Source organism: Ambystoma mexicanum, chromosome 12, assembly GCF_040938575.1.
Source record: "Ambystoma mexicanum isolate Mex_15411 chromosome 12, UKY_AmexF1_1, whole genome shotgun sequence".
NCBI lineage: Eukaryota > Metazoa > Chordata > Amphibia > Caudata > Ambystomatidae > Ambystoma > Ambystoma mexicanum.
Window position 1 is genome coordinate 1065275149 of NC_090936.1, and position 17559 is coordinate 1065292707.

The 17559-nt window shown below is 45.7% G+C and overlaps 1 protein-coding gene across 1 annotated transcript in view; it reads right to left on the reverse strand.

The window, feature by feature from the left end:
• LOC138514720 (collagen alpha-1(VII) chain-like) overlaps positions 1–17559 on the reverse strand; it is a 1453166-nt gene that overhangs the window by 25268 nt on the left and 1410339 nt on the right. Inside the window, exons 98-99 of the mRNA XM_069630120.1 lie at positions 16954–17222; positions 8297–8365 (exon numbers count right to left, since the gene is read on the reverse strand). Coding sequence (XP_069486221.1) covers positions 8297–8365; positions 16954–17222 — 338 coding nt within the window. The remainder of the gene's footprint in view (positions 1–8296; positions 8366–16953; positions 17223–17559) is intronic.

Here is a 17559-nt window from a genome sequence, read left to right on the forward strand (position 1 = left end):
ATGATTTCTTTTATGGAAAATGGACCATAATATCGGGGGGCTAACTTGTTAGGGCGTAGATGTCGTGGTAATAGTTTCGAGGACAACCAGACCTGGTCACCAATAGAATAGGAGGGTGCTGGTCTTCTTTTGGAATCAGCACATCGCTTAGTGCGAATCTGGGCCTTTCCCAATTGTTCCTTGGTTTCCTTGTGGATGTTGAGGATAGTTTCAATCCAGGAATCAAGTGAAGGTACTGGAGTTGGATGTGGTAGAACTGAAGGTAACACAGAGGGATGAAAACCTTGACTGCAATAGAAGGGGCTAACCTTGATCGCTGAGTGATCTGAATTGTTATAGGCAAATTCGGCCAAGGGTATAAGGAGGGACCAATCATCCTGTACCTTGGTTGCGAAACAAAGGAGATATTGCTCCAGGGTTTGATTAACACGTTCTGTGGCTCCGTTGGTCTGTGGGTGATATCCAGATGAAAGAGCGCGTTGAATCCCTAGAACACGACAGAGATGTTTCCAGAATTGTGAAATATATTGTGGTCCTCGGTCCGATATGATCTTGGAAGGGAGTCCATGAAGACGGAAAATGTGTTCTAGGAAAATTCCTGCGAGCTCTGAAGAGGAAGGAAGTTTATAGAGAGGCGTGAAATGTGCCATATGAGTAAACAAATCTATGGTTACCATGATGGTCGTGTAACCCCGGGAAGGTGGTAATTCCACGATGAAGTCTGTAGCTATAAATTCCCATGGTCTTGTTGGCAGTGTAGGTTGCAATAGAAGGCCCGCCGGTCTCTTATTGTCGTGCTTATCCTGACTGCAGACAGTACAGGTCTTGATGTACTCTTGTACCTTGCATTTCATTTCCGGCCACCAAAACTGTCTTTGTATAAGACGGAGCATGTTGGTTACACCACGATGTCCAGAATGAAAAGTATCATGGCAGAGAGTTATTATTTTATGTTGAAGTTTCGGTGTGGGAATGACCAAGGCATTGTTCTTGAATAAGTATCCTTCCTTGATTCTTAAGTTCCAGGGATTCTTCCTAGAGACGTCCTTCCAGAGGTCAGAGGACTGGGTTTTGGCTCGAATCTCGTCCAAGAGGTTGATCGCTTGAGCTATAAAGATTGTGTTGGGAAACATTGTAGGATAGGTCCTATCTTCAGTGGTTAAATAGTCAGGACGTCGGGACAAGGCGTCTGCAATCACGTTTTGTGATCCAGGAACATGAGTGATTTGGAATTGGTACTGGGCGAAGAAGTAGGCCCAACGCGCCTGACGACTGTTCCTGCACTCCATAGATTGGAGAATTTGTAGATTTCGATGGTCCGTTAGGACCTGGACTGGATATCTAGCACCCAGGAGTAAATGTCGCCATTCTGTGAAGGCTTGGCGGATTGCCAACAGCTCCTTTTCCAGGACGTAGTAATGGGTTTCGCTGGTTGTTAGGGTTCTAGAGAGGTAAGCCACTGGGTGGTCCATCTTGTCCTCAAGCACCTGTTTCAAGACTGCTCCTATGGCATGGTTGGAGGCATCCGTTTCCACTATGAAAGGGCGATCTAAGTCAGGCTGAGCCAGGACGGGGGCTTGCATGAATCTTGTCTCAAAGCGATGAAAAGCCTTCTCTTGCGAGGAAGACCAGATGAAGGGAACATCCTTCTTCAACAGAGCAACAATCGGTTGGACGAGCTCAGAAAAGGTAGGAATGAACTTTCGATAAAAGTTAGCAAGTCCCAAGAAAGACTGAACCTGTTTCACCGAAGTAGGAGCAGGCCAGGCCAGTATGGCCTTTACCTTTGAAGGGTCCATTCCAACTCCTTCTGGGCTGAGGATGAATCCAAGGTAATGAACTGAAGTCACGTGAAAAAGACATTTCTCAGGTTTGACCAAGACTTTGTTTTCACAGAGTCGTTGTAGTACCGCCATGACATGTTCTTCATGTTTCAAGGGATCCTTGGAATAAATCAAAATGTCGTCTAGATAGACAATGACAAAGAGAAAAAGCATGTCAGAAAACACCCTATCCATGAAACGTTGAAAAACTGCAGGGGCATTAGCTAATCCAAAGGGCATGACTAGATATTCAAAGTGACCAAAGGGCGTTCTAAAGGCGGTCTTCCATTCGTCCCCTTCCCGGATACGGGTTAAGTGATAGGCACCCCGGAGGTCCAACTTCGTGAATATTACGGCACCTCTGACAGCTTCCAGGATATCTGAAATCAGAGGCAGAGGGTACCGATCTTTGAGGGTGCATTGATTTAGACCACGGTAGTCGAGGAAGGGTCTGAATTCCTTGGAATCTTCTTAGGAACGAAGAACAATGAGGCACCCGCTGGAGATTTTGAGGGTTTTATGGTGCCATTTTCCAAATTGATGTCCAGGTATTCTCGGAGGGCCTTTTTCTCAGGTTCTGAAAGGATAAACATTCTGCCAAAGGGAATTACTGCCGAGGGATCTGTCTCAATGGCACAATCTTCAGGTCTGTGAGGGGGTAAAGCCTGGACTATGGCAGTCGAAAAGACATCAGTATATCCTTGGTAGACCTTTGGGACTTGTACAATGTTGGAAACCATGAGTGAGGTTTTTTGCTCTCCTGAATGTTCAATAGCTGGTGTTAAGGAGAGATCCAGGGATAAACAGTGGGACATACAAAACTCAGAGCCCAGAAACAATGACCCTGCTATCCAATTAATGTACGGATTATGTCTTTGAAGCCAGGGCACACCCAGAACCATAGGGTAATGGGCTGATTTGATGATGTCGAATGTAATCTGCTCTTGGTGGTGGTTTATGGAGAGACGGACCTCTTTTGTCTGTAGGGTTTTGGGTCCTGAAGAGAGAGGTCTCCCATCAATTGCTTCTACCGGCTGTTTAATGTTCCGTGACTCATATGGTATTTTATGTCTGATAACCCAGTCTTGATCAATGAAAATTCCCATAGCTCCACAGTCCACCAGGGCCAGTATGGGATAGGTTTTGTGCTTGGAGGGCGATAGAAAGGCCTGTAGCACCACCAGGTTATTCTGTCCAGGAGAGTTCAAGGATGTGATTGATGTGGAGCAGACATCTTTCTCCCGAAACCTCGCTCCATCTAGGGTCGGGAGCTGGCGTTTCCCGAACGCCGTGGAGGGGCTAAAGGACATTCTCTAACGAGAAGCTTGTCTGAGGCACAATACATACACAGGCCAGTGTGAATTCTTCTCATCCTTTCTTGTGGAGTAATTGGCCCACGAAAGGTGCCTATTTGCATTGGTTCGGAGTCGTTATCAGGGGTTGAGACAGGATCAGATTTCACAATCGACTCCGGAGGGGTTCGTTGAAAGGCAGTCTTAGCCTTTTTCCTTTCAGCCCTTCTTTCCTGGATACGAAAGTCTATTTGTAAGGCTAGATCTACCAAAGCCTGAAACGAACTGGGGCGAGCCACTCTGGCTAATTCATCCTTGATATCGTCATTTAGACCCCTGCGAAATAAGGTGAAACTCGCTTCAGGACCCCAATCAGCCTCCTTTACCAGCTGTTTGAATCTGGTAACGAACGTTAGCATATCCTGGGATCCTTGCCGAAAATCAAGTAGGCGTTCCTGGGCGCTGAACAGTTGTTCGGGGCGGTCAAACACAGACTTGAGCGCCTGGATAAATGCATCATAATCGTCCAGGAGGACGTCTCCAGAGTTCACTAGGGGAGTGGCCCAAGATAACGCATTCCCTGTAAGGTGGGAGATTATGAAGCCCACCTTGGCCCTGGAAATTGAAAAATAACAGGGTTTGAATGTAAAATGCACCAAGCAGGAATCCAGAAATCCACGTAAGGATTTTGGCGAGCCATCGTATTTGTCTACCACTCCACCCAGTATCACGCTTTCCTTATTGGCAGAGTCACGTGACAGCACTAATTGTTTCAAGGCTGAGTTCTCTGCCTTTAAGTTCTGTACCTCGGTTGTTAGCTCCTGCATGCCGCGCATGAGGGCCTGGACCGCTTTCTCCATAGCGGTATCAGTGTTGATCGTTTGGCGTCTCAATCTGTCAAAGGTTTCCCCCCGGCTCACCTGAGTTCTCTTCTTGTGGCGCTCCGCTGAGGACTCCTTCTCCCGGGCAGACCGGGACTTGTATAAGTGCGCGCGAGTCGAGTCTGACTCCAGCGCGAGCGTTCAAAGTTCCAGGAAGTCGCGTGTTCCAGGACGTCCAGGAAGAGGATCGAAGAACGGTAAGAGATTCTGGAAACAGGGGAAAGGGGAAGGAAGAATAAGGGAGTTGGCCAGGAACTTGGAAGGTTAACGCCGAGCAGCACACACATGTCGAGACACTACCTAGAGATAGCGTTGAGACGCGCGGGGGCGTGGCCCACTTATAGAACGTGCCGTGTCCGACATACAGGCTAGTACGGAACACGGCACTGGGCACGGCCATGTTGGAAGTATCAAGGAGCACACTCTCTGTCTGGACCAGGACCAGGAAGACCAGAAGGGGCTATGTACATGGTTCATTACAGCTTGTTCCGTGATTTTCTTGTAAACTCCCTCAGTGACGGGGTGCAGTGTGCACACCATCTGGTTATTGTTAACTCTGATGTAAAATCCCTCAACAAAAGGGTTTCAGTGTGCACCTGCTGATAGTGCCATGATTCTGGCGTGAACGACCTCAATAAATGGTTGCAGCAAGCACCTACTGTTTGATCATTCATGCTGGTGTGAACTCCCTGAATAAAGGGATGCATTGAGCACCAGCTATTTGTTCTGTGACTTGGGTGTAAACTCCCTCAATAAAAGGTTGCAGCATGCACCTACTATTTGTTCTACACTTCTGGTGTGAACTCCCTCCATAAAGGGTTGCCGTGTGCACCTGCTACTAGTTCTGTGATTCTGGTGTAAACTCCCTGAATAAAGGGATGAAGCGAAATCCTACTGTTTGATCATTCATGCTGGTATGAACTTCCTCAATAAAGGGCGGTAGTGTGTACCTGCTATTTGTTCTGTGATTCTGCTGTGCACTCCCTGAATAAAGGGATGCAGCGTGAGCCTACTGTTTGCTCCTTTATGCTGGTTTGAACTCTCAATAAAGGGCTGCGTTGTGCACCTGCTATTTGTCCCGTGATTCCCGTGATTCTGGTTTGAACTCCCTCAATAAAAGGTTGCGGTGTGCACCTGCTATTTGTTCCATGATTCTTGTTTGAACTCCCTCAATAAAGGGCTGCAATGTGCACCTGCTACCAGTTCCATGAACTCCCTGAATAATGGGATACATAGAGCTCCTACTGTTTGATCATTCATGCTGGAGTGAGATATTTTAATGACTGGCTGCAGCATGCACGCCTTTTGATCTTGTTAGTGATTTTGATGTGAACTTTTGTGAAGGGGTGCAATGTGCACACCCTCTGGTTATTGCTAATTCTGATGTAAAACCCCTCAATAAACGGCTGCAGGGTGCACACCTTGTGTGTGTGTTCCTTAATTCTAAGGTGAAAACCCTTAAAGGGCTGCAAAGTGCAAGCCTTCTGCTTGTTCGGCAATTCTGGGGTGACTTTCCTCCGCAAAGGGCTGCAGCATGCACACGTTCTGCATTTTCCTCTTTTCTGGTGTGGACTCCGTCAAGGAACGGCTTAAGCATGCACAGGGTGGAGTGTGCACATCTGCTTGTTCTGTGATTTTAGTTTGAATTCCCTTAGTGGGAGGGTGAAGTGTGCGCATCTGCTTGTTCTGTGATTTTAGTTTGAATTCTCTTAGTGGGAGGTTGGAGTGCGCACATCTGTTTGTTCTGCGATTTCGGTGTGGATTCCCTTATTGGGAGGGTGGAGTGTGGGAGAGTGGAATGTGCACACCTGTTTTTTTGTGATTTTGGTGTGAATTCCCTTACTGGGAGGGTGGAGTGCGGACATCTATTGTTCTGCGGTTTTGGTGCGAATTACATCAGTGGGAGGGTGAGGTGCGCACATCTGCTTGTTCTGTGATTTTGGTGTGAATTTCCTTAGTGGGAGGGTGGAGCGTGCACAACTGCTTCTTCTGTGATTTGGTGTGAATTGCCTTAGTGGGAGGGTGGAGCCTGCACATCTGCTTGTTCTGTGGTGTGATTTTGGTGTAGAATGAAGTTAAGTTTTGCTAAGGAGAGATTTTGTTTTAAGAAGGAGCATTTATAACTGCCAGAAACCACAAGGGGCAAACACACACCCTGTGTGCAGGTGGGTCGCTGTGTGTAAAAATAATGTGTTTATTCTATGTAGAGCGCTTCTTTCACCTTTGGCCATTCATTAGCCCTGTAGTAGGATTAACGTGTTTATTGACCTGGGTAAGATGAAATCATAAGAAACACTGACCCGCAAGTTGATCACGTGTCTTAGCAGTGGCTGCTTAACTCACTGAGCTGTCTGGATAAGGGTGAAGGAGCATACACATTAGATTCCTTTGAAGTTACAATTGCCACCAAGGTTTCTGAATCAAAAACATTGCAGGTCGTCTTGAGAAGGGCCTGCTGTGTTTGTGAGCACATTTACTTGCTACGTTAATTTCTGGCCCTATTACAAGCCAGTGGTGACATCAGTCACCTGTTACGAGAATTAAAACCCAAGCTGCCAATTTATCCCCATGTCACGAGGGGTACATCCCTAAAAGCCTCTGAGTCACTCAGTCAAAAATGTTGTATTTCAGCTAAATCCCTAAACACATGTACAACACATATGTATCTATAAAAAACATAGAACTTACATATGCATAATGTCCTACTTCAATGATACATTTAGTTTGTACAACAAATGATCAGTACATTGACTAAGACCAACCAATATTACAAGGCACCTACCAGATGCATACATGCCATTATATGCCCCATTGCAGTCAAAATATGGCATTATGGGACTTGTAGTCCTGATTTCTCCAGTTACAAATCCAGGACTGTAAGTCTCATCATGGAAAGAAAAGCAGGACTGGAGTAGTCTGGGCATGTTGGGTTGTATGCAAATATATGACCATGAGCAGTACAGTACCCGACCACGTCTAAGAACCCCTCGTTTCTATCCTGCGTTTACTATGCGTTTGCATATAAAGGCCTGTGTGATAATCCCCATAATCCCCTCTGCATGATCAAACGTTAATCTTCCCAGGTTAATGCCTGATGCATAATTTCCGGGTCTTTTCATACCAAGCAGCAGGGAGTGCAAGTTAGGCTCGTCAGGATTATAAGCACACTGATAAACCATGTTATTTTTTTTTAGGGGCCCAAGTAGTTCATTGACGAGCCAATGAGAGCTGGTGAAGTTGCAGTTGCATTGGAGTGGGGAATAGACTGGACCGGAGAGGAGGGCAGGGGAAAAGAGAGGCGTCTGACTGGGAGGGGTGGTTTGAGACCTGAAGTGTACCCATCCTGATAGAGAGCCAAAGGTGGAAACAGTGGGGCGAGATGTGTCTCAATTAATCGGACCAGCAAGGGTGTGAAACTCATCACACATAAAGGAATACGGTTGGATGCAGAAACTGGGCAGCCCACGGACTGACCACGGTACACAGGGAGCACATTACTCCCGGAGGAACTCGTGGGGGTGGTAATTGCTACACTTTAGAAAGAACGACAGGGGAAGACATAAAGATTGCATTTTATAAAAACAGCGGGGGTAGGAAATATACTGCCACTAACTAACCATATTAAAAACTCACCCTTCTCCATACACCTCTCAAACTCTGAACTAAACATAACGATACCTCTACAACACCACAAACCGCACACACATCACAACAACGAAACAAACTGCATATAATCTCCGCCAACACCACATGGCGACCACCAGCCGAAAAATGCATCTATGCTCATGACCGCTGTAACCGAACTGAAGCTGCCAACAGCACATCACAGCTCTCTTGCTTTTTGTCCCGCTCAATCCTACTAACATACCCACCACCCTCTTTGCATTATAGTTCTGCCAGAGCGCCAAGAGACCACGCAGGTGGCAACAGTGCACGGCATAAGAACTTTTAACATAACATAACACAGCATGCAAAGTGTTGTTGACTTGAAAGCCTGGCCAGGACAACATGAACCTCATAACATGGCACTAGCAGGTAGCTATAATGTGGTCTTCCCACCCTTTAAGTATACAAGGCCCCCACTCATACCACCTGTTTATGTCTCCAGGTACATCTATGCTTTCACTTAAAAAAATCAATAGAGATAAATTCATGCAGATTGCACCTAAACACGCACAGAGGGCTCAGAAAGCACTCAGATGGCAGCTTCATGATAGCACTCTACAGCCGGTTAAACAATCACTTCACTGCGCAAGAGAGGCTTTGACTGAATCTAGGCGCGGTGCGACGCTGCACTCACCGTGGGATGGCGGGCTGGCGAGCCGCTTCCTGCGGCGCGGTATCTCCTCTATCCGCTGGGCGGCCGGGTCTGGGGAAGAGAGGTGACATGGCGGTTAATGAGGGGGCACACGCTAAATTAGCCATCGTTCGGGTATTGATTGCACCAGGATGTACCTGAACCTCTCGTGTTTAACAAGTTCTTGATAAATGTCACCGCTGCTTTAGGGTTTGCGGCGGAAAGCTGCAGGAAGGCAGTAAGACAACATCTGTAATGGCTTTCAGCATGTGAGTCAAGAAGGTTGGCCGTTATCTGGGGTACGCTGAAGCGCGTGCGGTGGAGCGGGCTAGTTACACAGTGGTCGAAGTGAGTAGGAGCAGTGGGGCGCGGAGCTCACATATATTTATTTTTGCACTTTCCCCCATTCTTATACTTTTATTCTGAAAAGAAACTGTTCCGGAAACTCTTTCTTTTTACAATAGAAGAAAAAGAGTTCGGAGGGAACTTAATCAAGCATACTGCAAGGCGAGGATCACGTTGCTACGTTGCCTGTATACCAGAACCTTTGCTTCTCGGACTAACGATAGCGAGGGAGCATGCACAGAAAGAGCGTGGCAAGCAACTGTGCACAACAACATAAGGTCTTATATGAGGGCTAAAAATGAATTAAAAATTGAAATGCCACATGCCCCGACCCATACCCCATACCGGTCAGAGTCACAGTTCCACTACTTCTTTTGTTACACTTCTACCACTGTGGTTCCATCAACCACAGTGGGGAGGATCTTAAAAGCCTGAAAACAGGACTTGGCTTCAACTCAGAGCCCACTTCTCAGACTACAGAGATCTCAAGTTTCCCATACCCATGCACAGGCCGGGCTCCAGGAATTGTCATCTGGGTGGACAATCAGGGCGGGCGGGGGTCAATTTCCATTAGGTGTGGGATTAACCTAAACAAAGAACTGGCACTGGACCAGATTTTCCCAGTTCCGTGATACACCAAAATAATTCTCTGGAAAAATCCATTTGCACCCTTCACATGGTTTAGTCTATTGGACTGCTTTGAAAGGTGCAGAAGCTTGGAGTCACACCAGGGGAGGACTGGTAACTTTTGACCTTGGGTCAAGTACAGTTTACTGGCCCATGGCATAGTCGCCAGAGCCCTCAATGCAGCAGCCCCAACTTCCAAAATAACTCAAATCAATACCAACCTCTTCCCCACTCACACATTAACAAGTATATTCACTAAACATTATTGAAATTACTATCCTTTTTATGAAACATCTTTCAGTTATATTTGTAGTTTCTTAAAGACCTGTGCCCCAGTGCAGCTCCCCCGCTTTCCAAACGTAGTAAAATTATTCCACCAGGAGAATATAATTTGGTAAAATGGGAAACCTAGGATTTGAGTGCAGGTTTCCTTGTGTTATAGTTTGAATTTGGACAGGAAGCTACATCTCCTCCCATCCCATTTCATCTTTAGGAAGGATAGCTTAGGGGCAACATGTTTGTCCTGGAAGCAAGACATCGAAAAGCAACACAGGTTCAATTTCCTGTCCCGCACATGGAGACCGGTCTACAGTATTTAGTGTGTAATAAAAAATCTATTAATTCATTGGAAAGAGACAGGGAAGCTGAATCATTAATTGATAGTGCTGAGGCATAGCTGAGCCAGGGGGTCTGGGTCTAGCTTCACTATATGTGCCAAACACAAGCTTGCACGGCAAAAGTCTTAGACCATAGCTGACTTGCTGCCTCCCTAAAACACAAAATCCTTACCTGGCACTCTACCCACCCACCACTCAAAAAGATAAGACCGTCAGATGGCATTCTGCCTGCCCACCCGTTCACATTATACATTATATAAATTGGCAATATTATAATTATTTGTGGATTAACACTATAAATTATCAACCCATTTGAGTCAGACAGTCGCTACAGATAGTTAAGGAAAATAAGGCACTGTGACGAAAACTGGTTTGCCCAGGATCACACAATGTGTGAAGTGTGAAATGTAGGGTTTAGAGCTCGGCTTCCCGGTTCCAAGGGTTGCAATTTAGACAGCCTGGGAGCCTTCATCTCCTATTCCACCCTCAATGTTAGAACCCTCAAAAAGCTTTCTGAAAAGATGTTCTTCAGGGGCTAAACTAATGTGGATTTCTTCAAGCCACATGATAAACCTGACAAAAAGTAAGACAGGTCTTAATTGAGACTTATGTTCATAGAGCACATATGCATCATTTTGTAAGAAAGAAAATGGGTTAAGCCAGTCCCACAATCGGGAGCAGTGACATGCAGGTTAGGCACAGATCTCAGCGACACTCGGCCGACCTACCTTTCCAGATTTGTACCACTGCCTTATTTAGCCTATTTTCCTTACCCATCAACCTCCAGTGTCCGTCCCTTGCACCACATCCTTGATGCCCCTTCACCCCCCTTCCTGGAAATGAACTTTAAGAGAGCGAAGGACCCTGGGGGGACCTGGATGTTACTGTGCTCCCAAGTTGCACTGTCTTGGAAAGTTGCCTGCATATTTCATTACATAGAAGCAGGTGTAAATGAGAGGAGAGTCCCTCTGGGATCTGGTGATGGAGAGGGAGTAAGAGAAACCTATTCAATGTATTTGTGTTTTCAAGGAAGACAGGGTGATTGTGTTTGAGTTTGTGTGACTGTGGTAATGAGTTTGAATGTATTTGTGACTGTGCAAAGTATATGTAAAAATGATGCATCTGTGCTCCGGCGACTATGTAGCTATATATATGAGTATGTTTATTTGTATGTGTGTCTTTTGTCAGGACAAAAAAGAGAAAACCGAGAAAAAGAGAAAACCGATCGCAGGCTTAAGGGTCTATGAGGAGTTGGGCGGTAACAGTTAAATCGGTAGCATTTGGCAATTCAAGGTTTGCCAAGTTATGATATCATATGCCCAGGTACACAAACCATTTTCCTGCTGTTCCCATCCTATGGCCAGGTGGCAGGGTTATGGCAATGCCCGGCAAATGCCTATCGCATGCCAATTTGTGTTGGTTTCATTTTACATGTGCCCAGATGTTGGTCCCTTGCTTGCTACCCGTAGGGAATTCAGGTGCACCTATTTGGGTTAGTCTAACAAGGCCCTACCTGAACATGTCCAGGTTATGATGGCGGTAATGTGCCGCTTTCAGCTCTTCTCATTCCTGCTTAGCAGTGGGGTTCTGACCTAAATAGAATGTGTCTTTGTGCAGAGCTTAGCCTGCACTGCTGGAACATTTCATGATTCGAACTGATGAGTAATGTCTTGATAAAAGAGGCTGTATGCAAACAGAATATACCATGTACATTGTGCTTCTTGGTTGGATGGAACTTATGATGTAACTCCTGGGTGTTTAGGCAGTGATGGAAAGGGAAATGATTTACTGCTGGATGCCACCAGTGACGGGGTGGAGGGCGGGATGATTGTTCACTCTTTGCCACTGTCCAATACACATTTGCCTCTCAGAAGATTAATTATGAACACCTGGCAAATAACCCAAGAACAAAAGGTTTCCGATAATGTTGCTGGCAAAGTATAAAAGGTGCACACCCTTTAAACCTAAAAAGCTGTATTTAAATGTTTTCTTGCAGAGTGCCTGGCAAACGCTTGTTTAATGACTATGCACACAATTGCTTGTTTTAGAAAGGACTGCAGTGCAAGGAGCAGATGTGAGGGCAAACATGTTGCTTATGAATCAACTGGGTAAAGACAGGCATTGTTGTACACTAGGAGCCCATTCACAGGGGCAGTTAGGTCATTAAACACTTAAAAGAATGCTTAGAACTAACAATGACAGGCACCAAACAGCCCAAAGCGTGATTGCAAATTGTGATAGAGCTAGCTCAAAGAGTTCCAGAGAGCGTATTTCTTGGCTGGGAATAGCAGGGATTAACATGGCCATGGGTAGTCAATGGGTAGGCAAATGACAAACACACCATGGGATATGTGTCCATCCTTACATCCCATCTCCATCCTATCTGTGTTGCGATGAAAGAATTCTGGCGTACACCTAATAGTCAAAGATAAAAAAGGATGGAGGTAAGTCTTTGACTCAATCATAACCACTGCCATTTCTCTGGTTAGCCTTTAAACCCATTGATCTCAAATCAGTCTTGGCCCTGCCTCTAATGTGTGCAGTCCTGCCCAAATTGCTGGACCATAAGGCCTAAAACTACCTCTGGTGGCCCTTGTTCCAAAGCACAGGTCACTTAGCCTTGCAGTTGGGATTGAACTGCACCTTTTGGTGGCAGAACAACGACTAATTTGTCTTATCACATTCGGTAATGGCATAGCCATACAAAACAATTCTGGCATGGGAGGCTGACCAGAACAATGATAATGGTAATGATTAATTCAAGGCATTGCATCTATCCCATTTTGATTGTAATGCACTCTCCTCTTCGGAATTACATTGATCTTACTACCAACCTTATTTCTGTACTCATACTCAAGTAGTTAAATCAGAAGAATATATACTTTGAATGTACTTTGTAAGGATCCTCAGTAGGTTGATGCGCCTGCTGCAGTAATCTGTGTGCGTGCAAGCAACATCCCCTGCTTTCATTTATTGTTTGATGCAGTTAACCATCTTATTGAGACTGATGTGAATAAAAGTTTTATTCCCACAACAAATAAACATACATTAAATTACAGAAGTCAACTTGTGATTTTAGGTTTCATAAAATAGCTTTACCTTGTAACTGATAGGTTGGAAATGTAAGATGATCAGTGCAATTGAAACAAGCATTGGCAATGCCAACAGGCTTTTGTCTAGGCATGGGAAAGGGACATGCCAGACACTGCTGTAGTGTTATCAACTGGCTATTGATGGTAGTAGGTGAGAAATGGTGTGAGTACCTGGGCATATAATAGCAGTGTCTGGCAAATGCCTAATACTCATACACAAGCCAAAAGTGATGATTTTGACAATGCTTGTTTTTAACAGGACTTCAGTGAAGGACACACATAGTGCTTATAAATCTATTTGCTGAAGGCAGACCTGGTTAGGACATGTTACACCAGTAGCAGGATTACAGCTCTAATTAAGTCATTAACTCACAGAATACTGCTTTGTAAAAACACTGGCAGGCTCTTCGAGTGCAATGTTTGATGGTAAGGCTTGTTTAAAGCGAGCTCAAAGAGTTCCTATGAGAAGGTGTTTTGGGTGGCAAGAACTGGGTGGAAATGGCCATCGGGATTAGCATTGCCATGGGTAGTCAATGGGTGGGCAAATAACTAAACAACACCTCAAGCTGTGTGCCCCTCATCATATGCCATTTCTTCCTCTTTGTAATAGAATGCAATTGTTTCGGATTATGGGTGCACCACCTAATAGCCCAAACTAAAAGGCAATAGAGGATCTTGCTATGTAGTTGTAGGCAGCCTGCTCGCACCAGTGTTCTACCTCGCTTATAATTGTAAAGGGCCCTCCATCTCACTGCTATTTGCTTTCATGATTGTGGGGCATGTTTGAGTTGTTTGTTCTTTGAGGTGACTGGGTTTGCAGCTTGGTTAGAGGGTGAAGTGCGGTTTACATGGTATGGTGGGTTCATTCACTGTCTCTCTGGCCGTGAGCTGTAGAGAAGTTTGGAAGAGACACATGGTTAGTGGGTTTTGTGTGATCTCTTGGTATTTGTGGCAGCGCAGCCCTTCAAAATGCTAATCGTGCGCTGAGCAGCGAAATCCCCCAGTCCACTGTGGTGTTGAAACCACTGGAAAGGCCTCCTTTCTGGGGGGGTGGTAAAAGGGGGGCATTGCATGGGCCAGCATCCCTCCCACCCCAGAGTTCCTGCTGGCACTGGTCCTGCCCATGCGTGAGTAGGACATCCAGTCCTGTTTGTGCTTGCAGTTCTGGGACTTGTAGTTTTCCTAAACTTCAAATGGGAACGAAAAAACTACAAGACCCAGAATCCAAAGGGAAAATAAAACAGGGCAAGCTTGCCTTCACATGCATGGCCACTGGAATCTCAAAAGCACGGAGATTAAGAACTTTCCAGAATGATTCTACCTGGACATAAACAGTGTTCTTCGATCGATCATTTCCCCTTATGATTTTCACTAATTGATTTCCAGTTTATTTACTCTTGCTTTTCAAAAATGTGTACCTTTGTTCAGCTTGAAAGTTGGACAAATAGTGTTTTACAATTGGTTGTACAAAAGATGCATTCCCACTCATTTTATTTGAGTTGAATTATATTGTTTCCTCCTGGTTGGGAGCTCTTCCCATTCTTTCCTTTACGGGGTAGTACAGTAAGTGGCTGGGTGTGAATTCCTTCGGAATAGCCCAAAGGCTTCTGCATTTCACAGGTTGTGCGCTTCCACAGGATTCACCACTGAATCAATTCTCTGCGGATATAAATGGGCAAATTGGCAATTTCCAAAGGAGACAGTGATTGCCGAGAGACTCTACATGTGTGCAGAGAATCGCTGCAATCCATCCAATTTGTGGTATCCCTGCGGCATGACCATGGTGGGGAAAACACTGGCTAGTTTTGATGGCGCATCTTCTTTGATTACTGTATATGCCATCCACTTCCTGAACTCCCGAAATGACCCTTGTGAGGCTTAACCTGACCTCATAAATTACCATTTCAGTGGATTGAGCTGAATATGCTGCGGCGCACAAGATGCCGGGTGTGAGGAATCGCCATCTGGCAAGGTAGCAAAGCCCTGGCTTTTTATATTTGTATTAACAAATAGAATGATGAGGTTAATTCCATCCCAAAAAGGGGGTAATCTACCAACCAGATTCCCCCTTTCCCATCCTTTCTTTGCCAAAGCATAGTGCACTCATGTCCTGCCGCATCTGTAACCTGATCCGTGGCACTGGCTCTATCCGTGTCACAGAACGGGGTCGGAGGTCACGAGGTGCCCATTTGATAGCTGCAGAGACGGATGTATACGGTTTGGCCGTGGCACAATTGTTTGTGGCCAAATTGACCGTGGTCAATTCGGCGTGAATCCAATTTTGCCGTGGCAAAATCTGGCCAAACTGAAACCCCCCATCTACTCCCCACCACTCCCCCATCGACCCCCTACTTACCTTTTCGGCGCCCGCACGTTTTATGACCCTGCGGCATCGGATCCGTCCCTCCTACAAGGGTCGGATCTGACGCCGAAGGGTCCACTTTTCTTTTTTTCCTTCCCGTCCTACGGAAGCGGGGGACACCCCCGCTACCCCAAAGACCATCACTACCAAACACGGTGAGCGGGGGACACCTCCGCAACCCCCGCTTCCTATGTTTGGTAGTGATTACCCAAATTGATAATTTCCAAATGATCAAATGGTACTGGCTGAATTCAGCCAGATTTACCATACGGTCAAATGGAAACTATCAATTTGGGTGCTACCGTAGAGACAGCCAAGTCCCTGCAGTGGATAGGTGGCATTTAAGATATACCCCACTGTACTCAAAACTAAGATGATCATGAGTTGGCCATCCTGGTAGTAAGGTAAACTCTAAATAAAAACTGTGCCAACATTGAGGCATAGTGCGTGGTGCTACTCATGATCACGACCGCCACATTCCAATTGATATCGCACATGTGTCAGCTCCTGTGAGCCAGCTCCACTATGGAAGGTGATGTGTATTCTCGTGAACCTGGTGTTGCCTGTCAAATGGCAGGATGAGAATACAGAAGGCCGGACCTCCTCTTTGTTCTCTTTGAGAGGGCAGGTAACCCACCTCACCCAAGAAAGCAGCACAGAAGGCAGCTGTCCTGGGTCAAAGCATCAAGAGAGTACACCCATTCAAAAGGAGTAGCCTCACACCAGGGTGCTGCATCTCTAAAGGTCTTTGCTCTCAGTAAGAATTGGAAGGGGCAGGATTATGATAGGCAGGATGGCTATGGTCAATGGGAGGTTCCCACCATCTTGTTTCTCACTGTCCCTCTCTCTCTTTCCTGTCTCAAACACTTCCTCTAGAGCAAACCACTTTGCAGTGACATCAACAGGGCAAAGTCTACTCCATCCCCGAGCATGGATTGGGTTTTGATTTGTAGAAGTGTGAGGGCTGAGTGGGTCATTTTCCCCAACTCTTCCTTGTACTCCTGCACGGCAGAATCCAATTCATCACACCAGGAGCAACTACCTATAGCTGGTGATTTGATTCCGACAAGGGGAGGGTGAAGGCCCCGGCTCATTTAAAGAACAGGCATCTGGGTGTATGTAGGGAGTATCAGGATTTCATTGAAAGGTCTACATGTATGTGGAAATTTCCCTGGAATGGATAATGGATTGTGCCTACTTTTTTTATCCCATAAATCTAGAGTCAAGGCTACAAAATGGATGGAACTTTCTAAGAAATAAAATTCCAGACAGAAGTCTGCAACCTTTGCCTAGAGTGACAAAGGACATCAAGAAAATATCAAGAGGTTTGTGGATCACATGTGGGAGTCAGTGTTCTACAAGTGTTACTCCCCAATGGGTGATGTTTCAGGACAGTGTCTTCAAATGTTAGTTGTGCATGGACACTGCCATTCAATTCTTCTGCAAAGTCCTATACAACTCTATTTGCAAGAGCTGCTGCAACCATTTTCTATAATACAATTGCCAGCCATTCAATGTTTTATTTCACAATTCTACATCATATCTACACAATAAATTCATACATCCTTAGTATGAGCTCATTTTCAAGTTTATCAATTAAATTAAACTTTCTGTTACCTGTGTTATTCTGGTGGCGCTGGGGCAAGTCCAAACTGGTTGTGTTCGTTGTACTGTTTGACAACCACGTAGGTGTGTCAGCTTCCAGTGGGAGGTTCTCTGGTGAGGATGGGAATATATCCTCCATGCTTTGGTCAAATCCTTCGTATCCGACGTCAGGGTCTGTAGATTTAATCACTAAGTGAAAGTCTCTTCCTACATGAGAAAGTATTTTTCCATAAGTGCTTATTATGGTGATGCTTGTTAGCCCTCCACCCCCACATGCTTCTCTGTGGGCAATGGCACAAAAACCTGGGTGCTGCATTACACAGCACAGACATCGGTACACCATTGGGTCTAAACGTTGCCTTGAGGCTACAGTGAGAGGGCCCTGCCCTTAAACGCTGTGTTGTGTAAGTGGGAATCCAGAGCGGCTTTGAGGACACTCTCAAGGGAGCGTGGTCTTCAATTTGAGCATTGCCAGCTGAGCGCAGTGCCTTGTGTATGATCTCCCCTCAGCCCTCCCTAATGCCCTACCAGTTTGCTTTTGGGGTGCTACTGTTATTGTGAATACAGGTCCCCTCTTCAGCCATTGTTAGGTTCTTCTGGAAATTATATGCAAATACC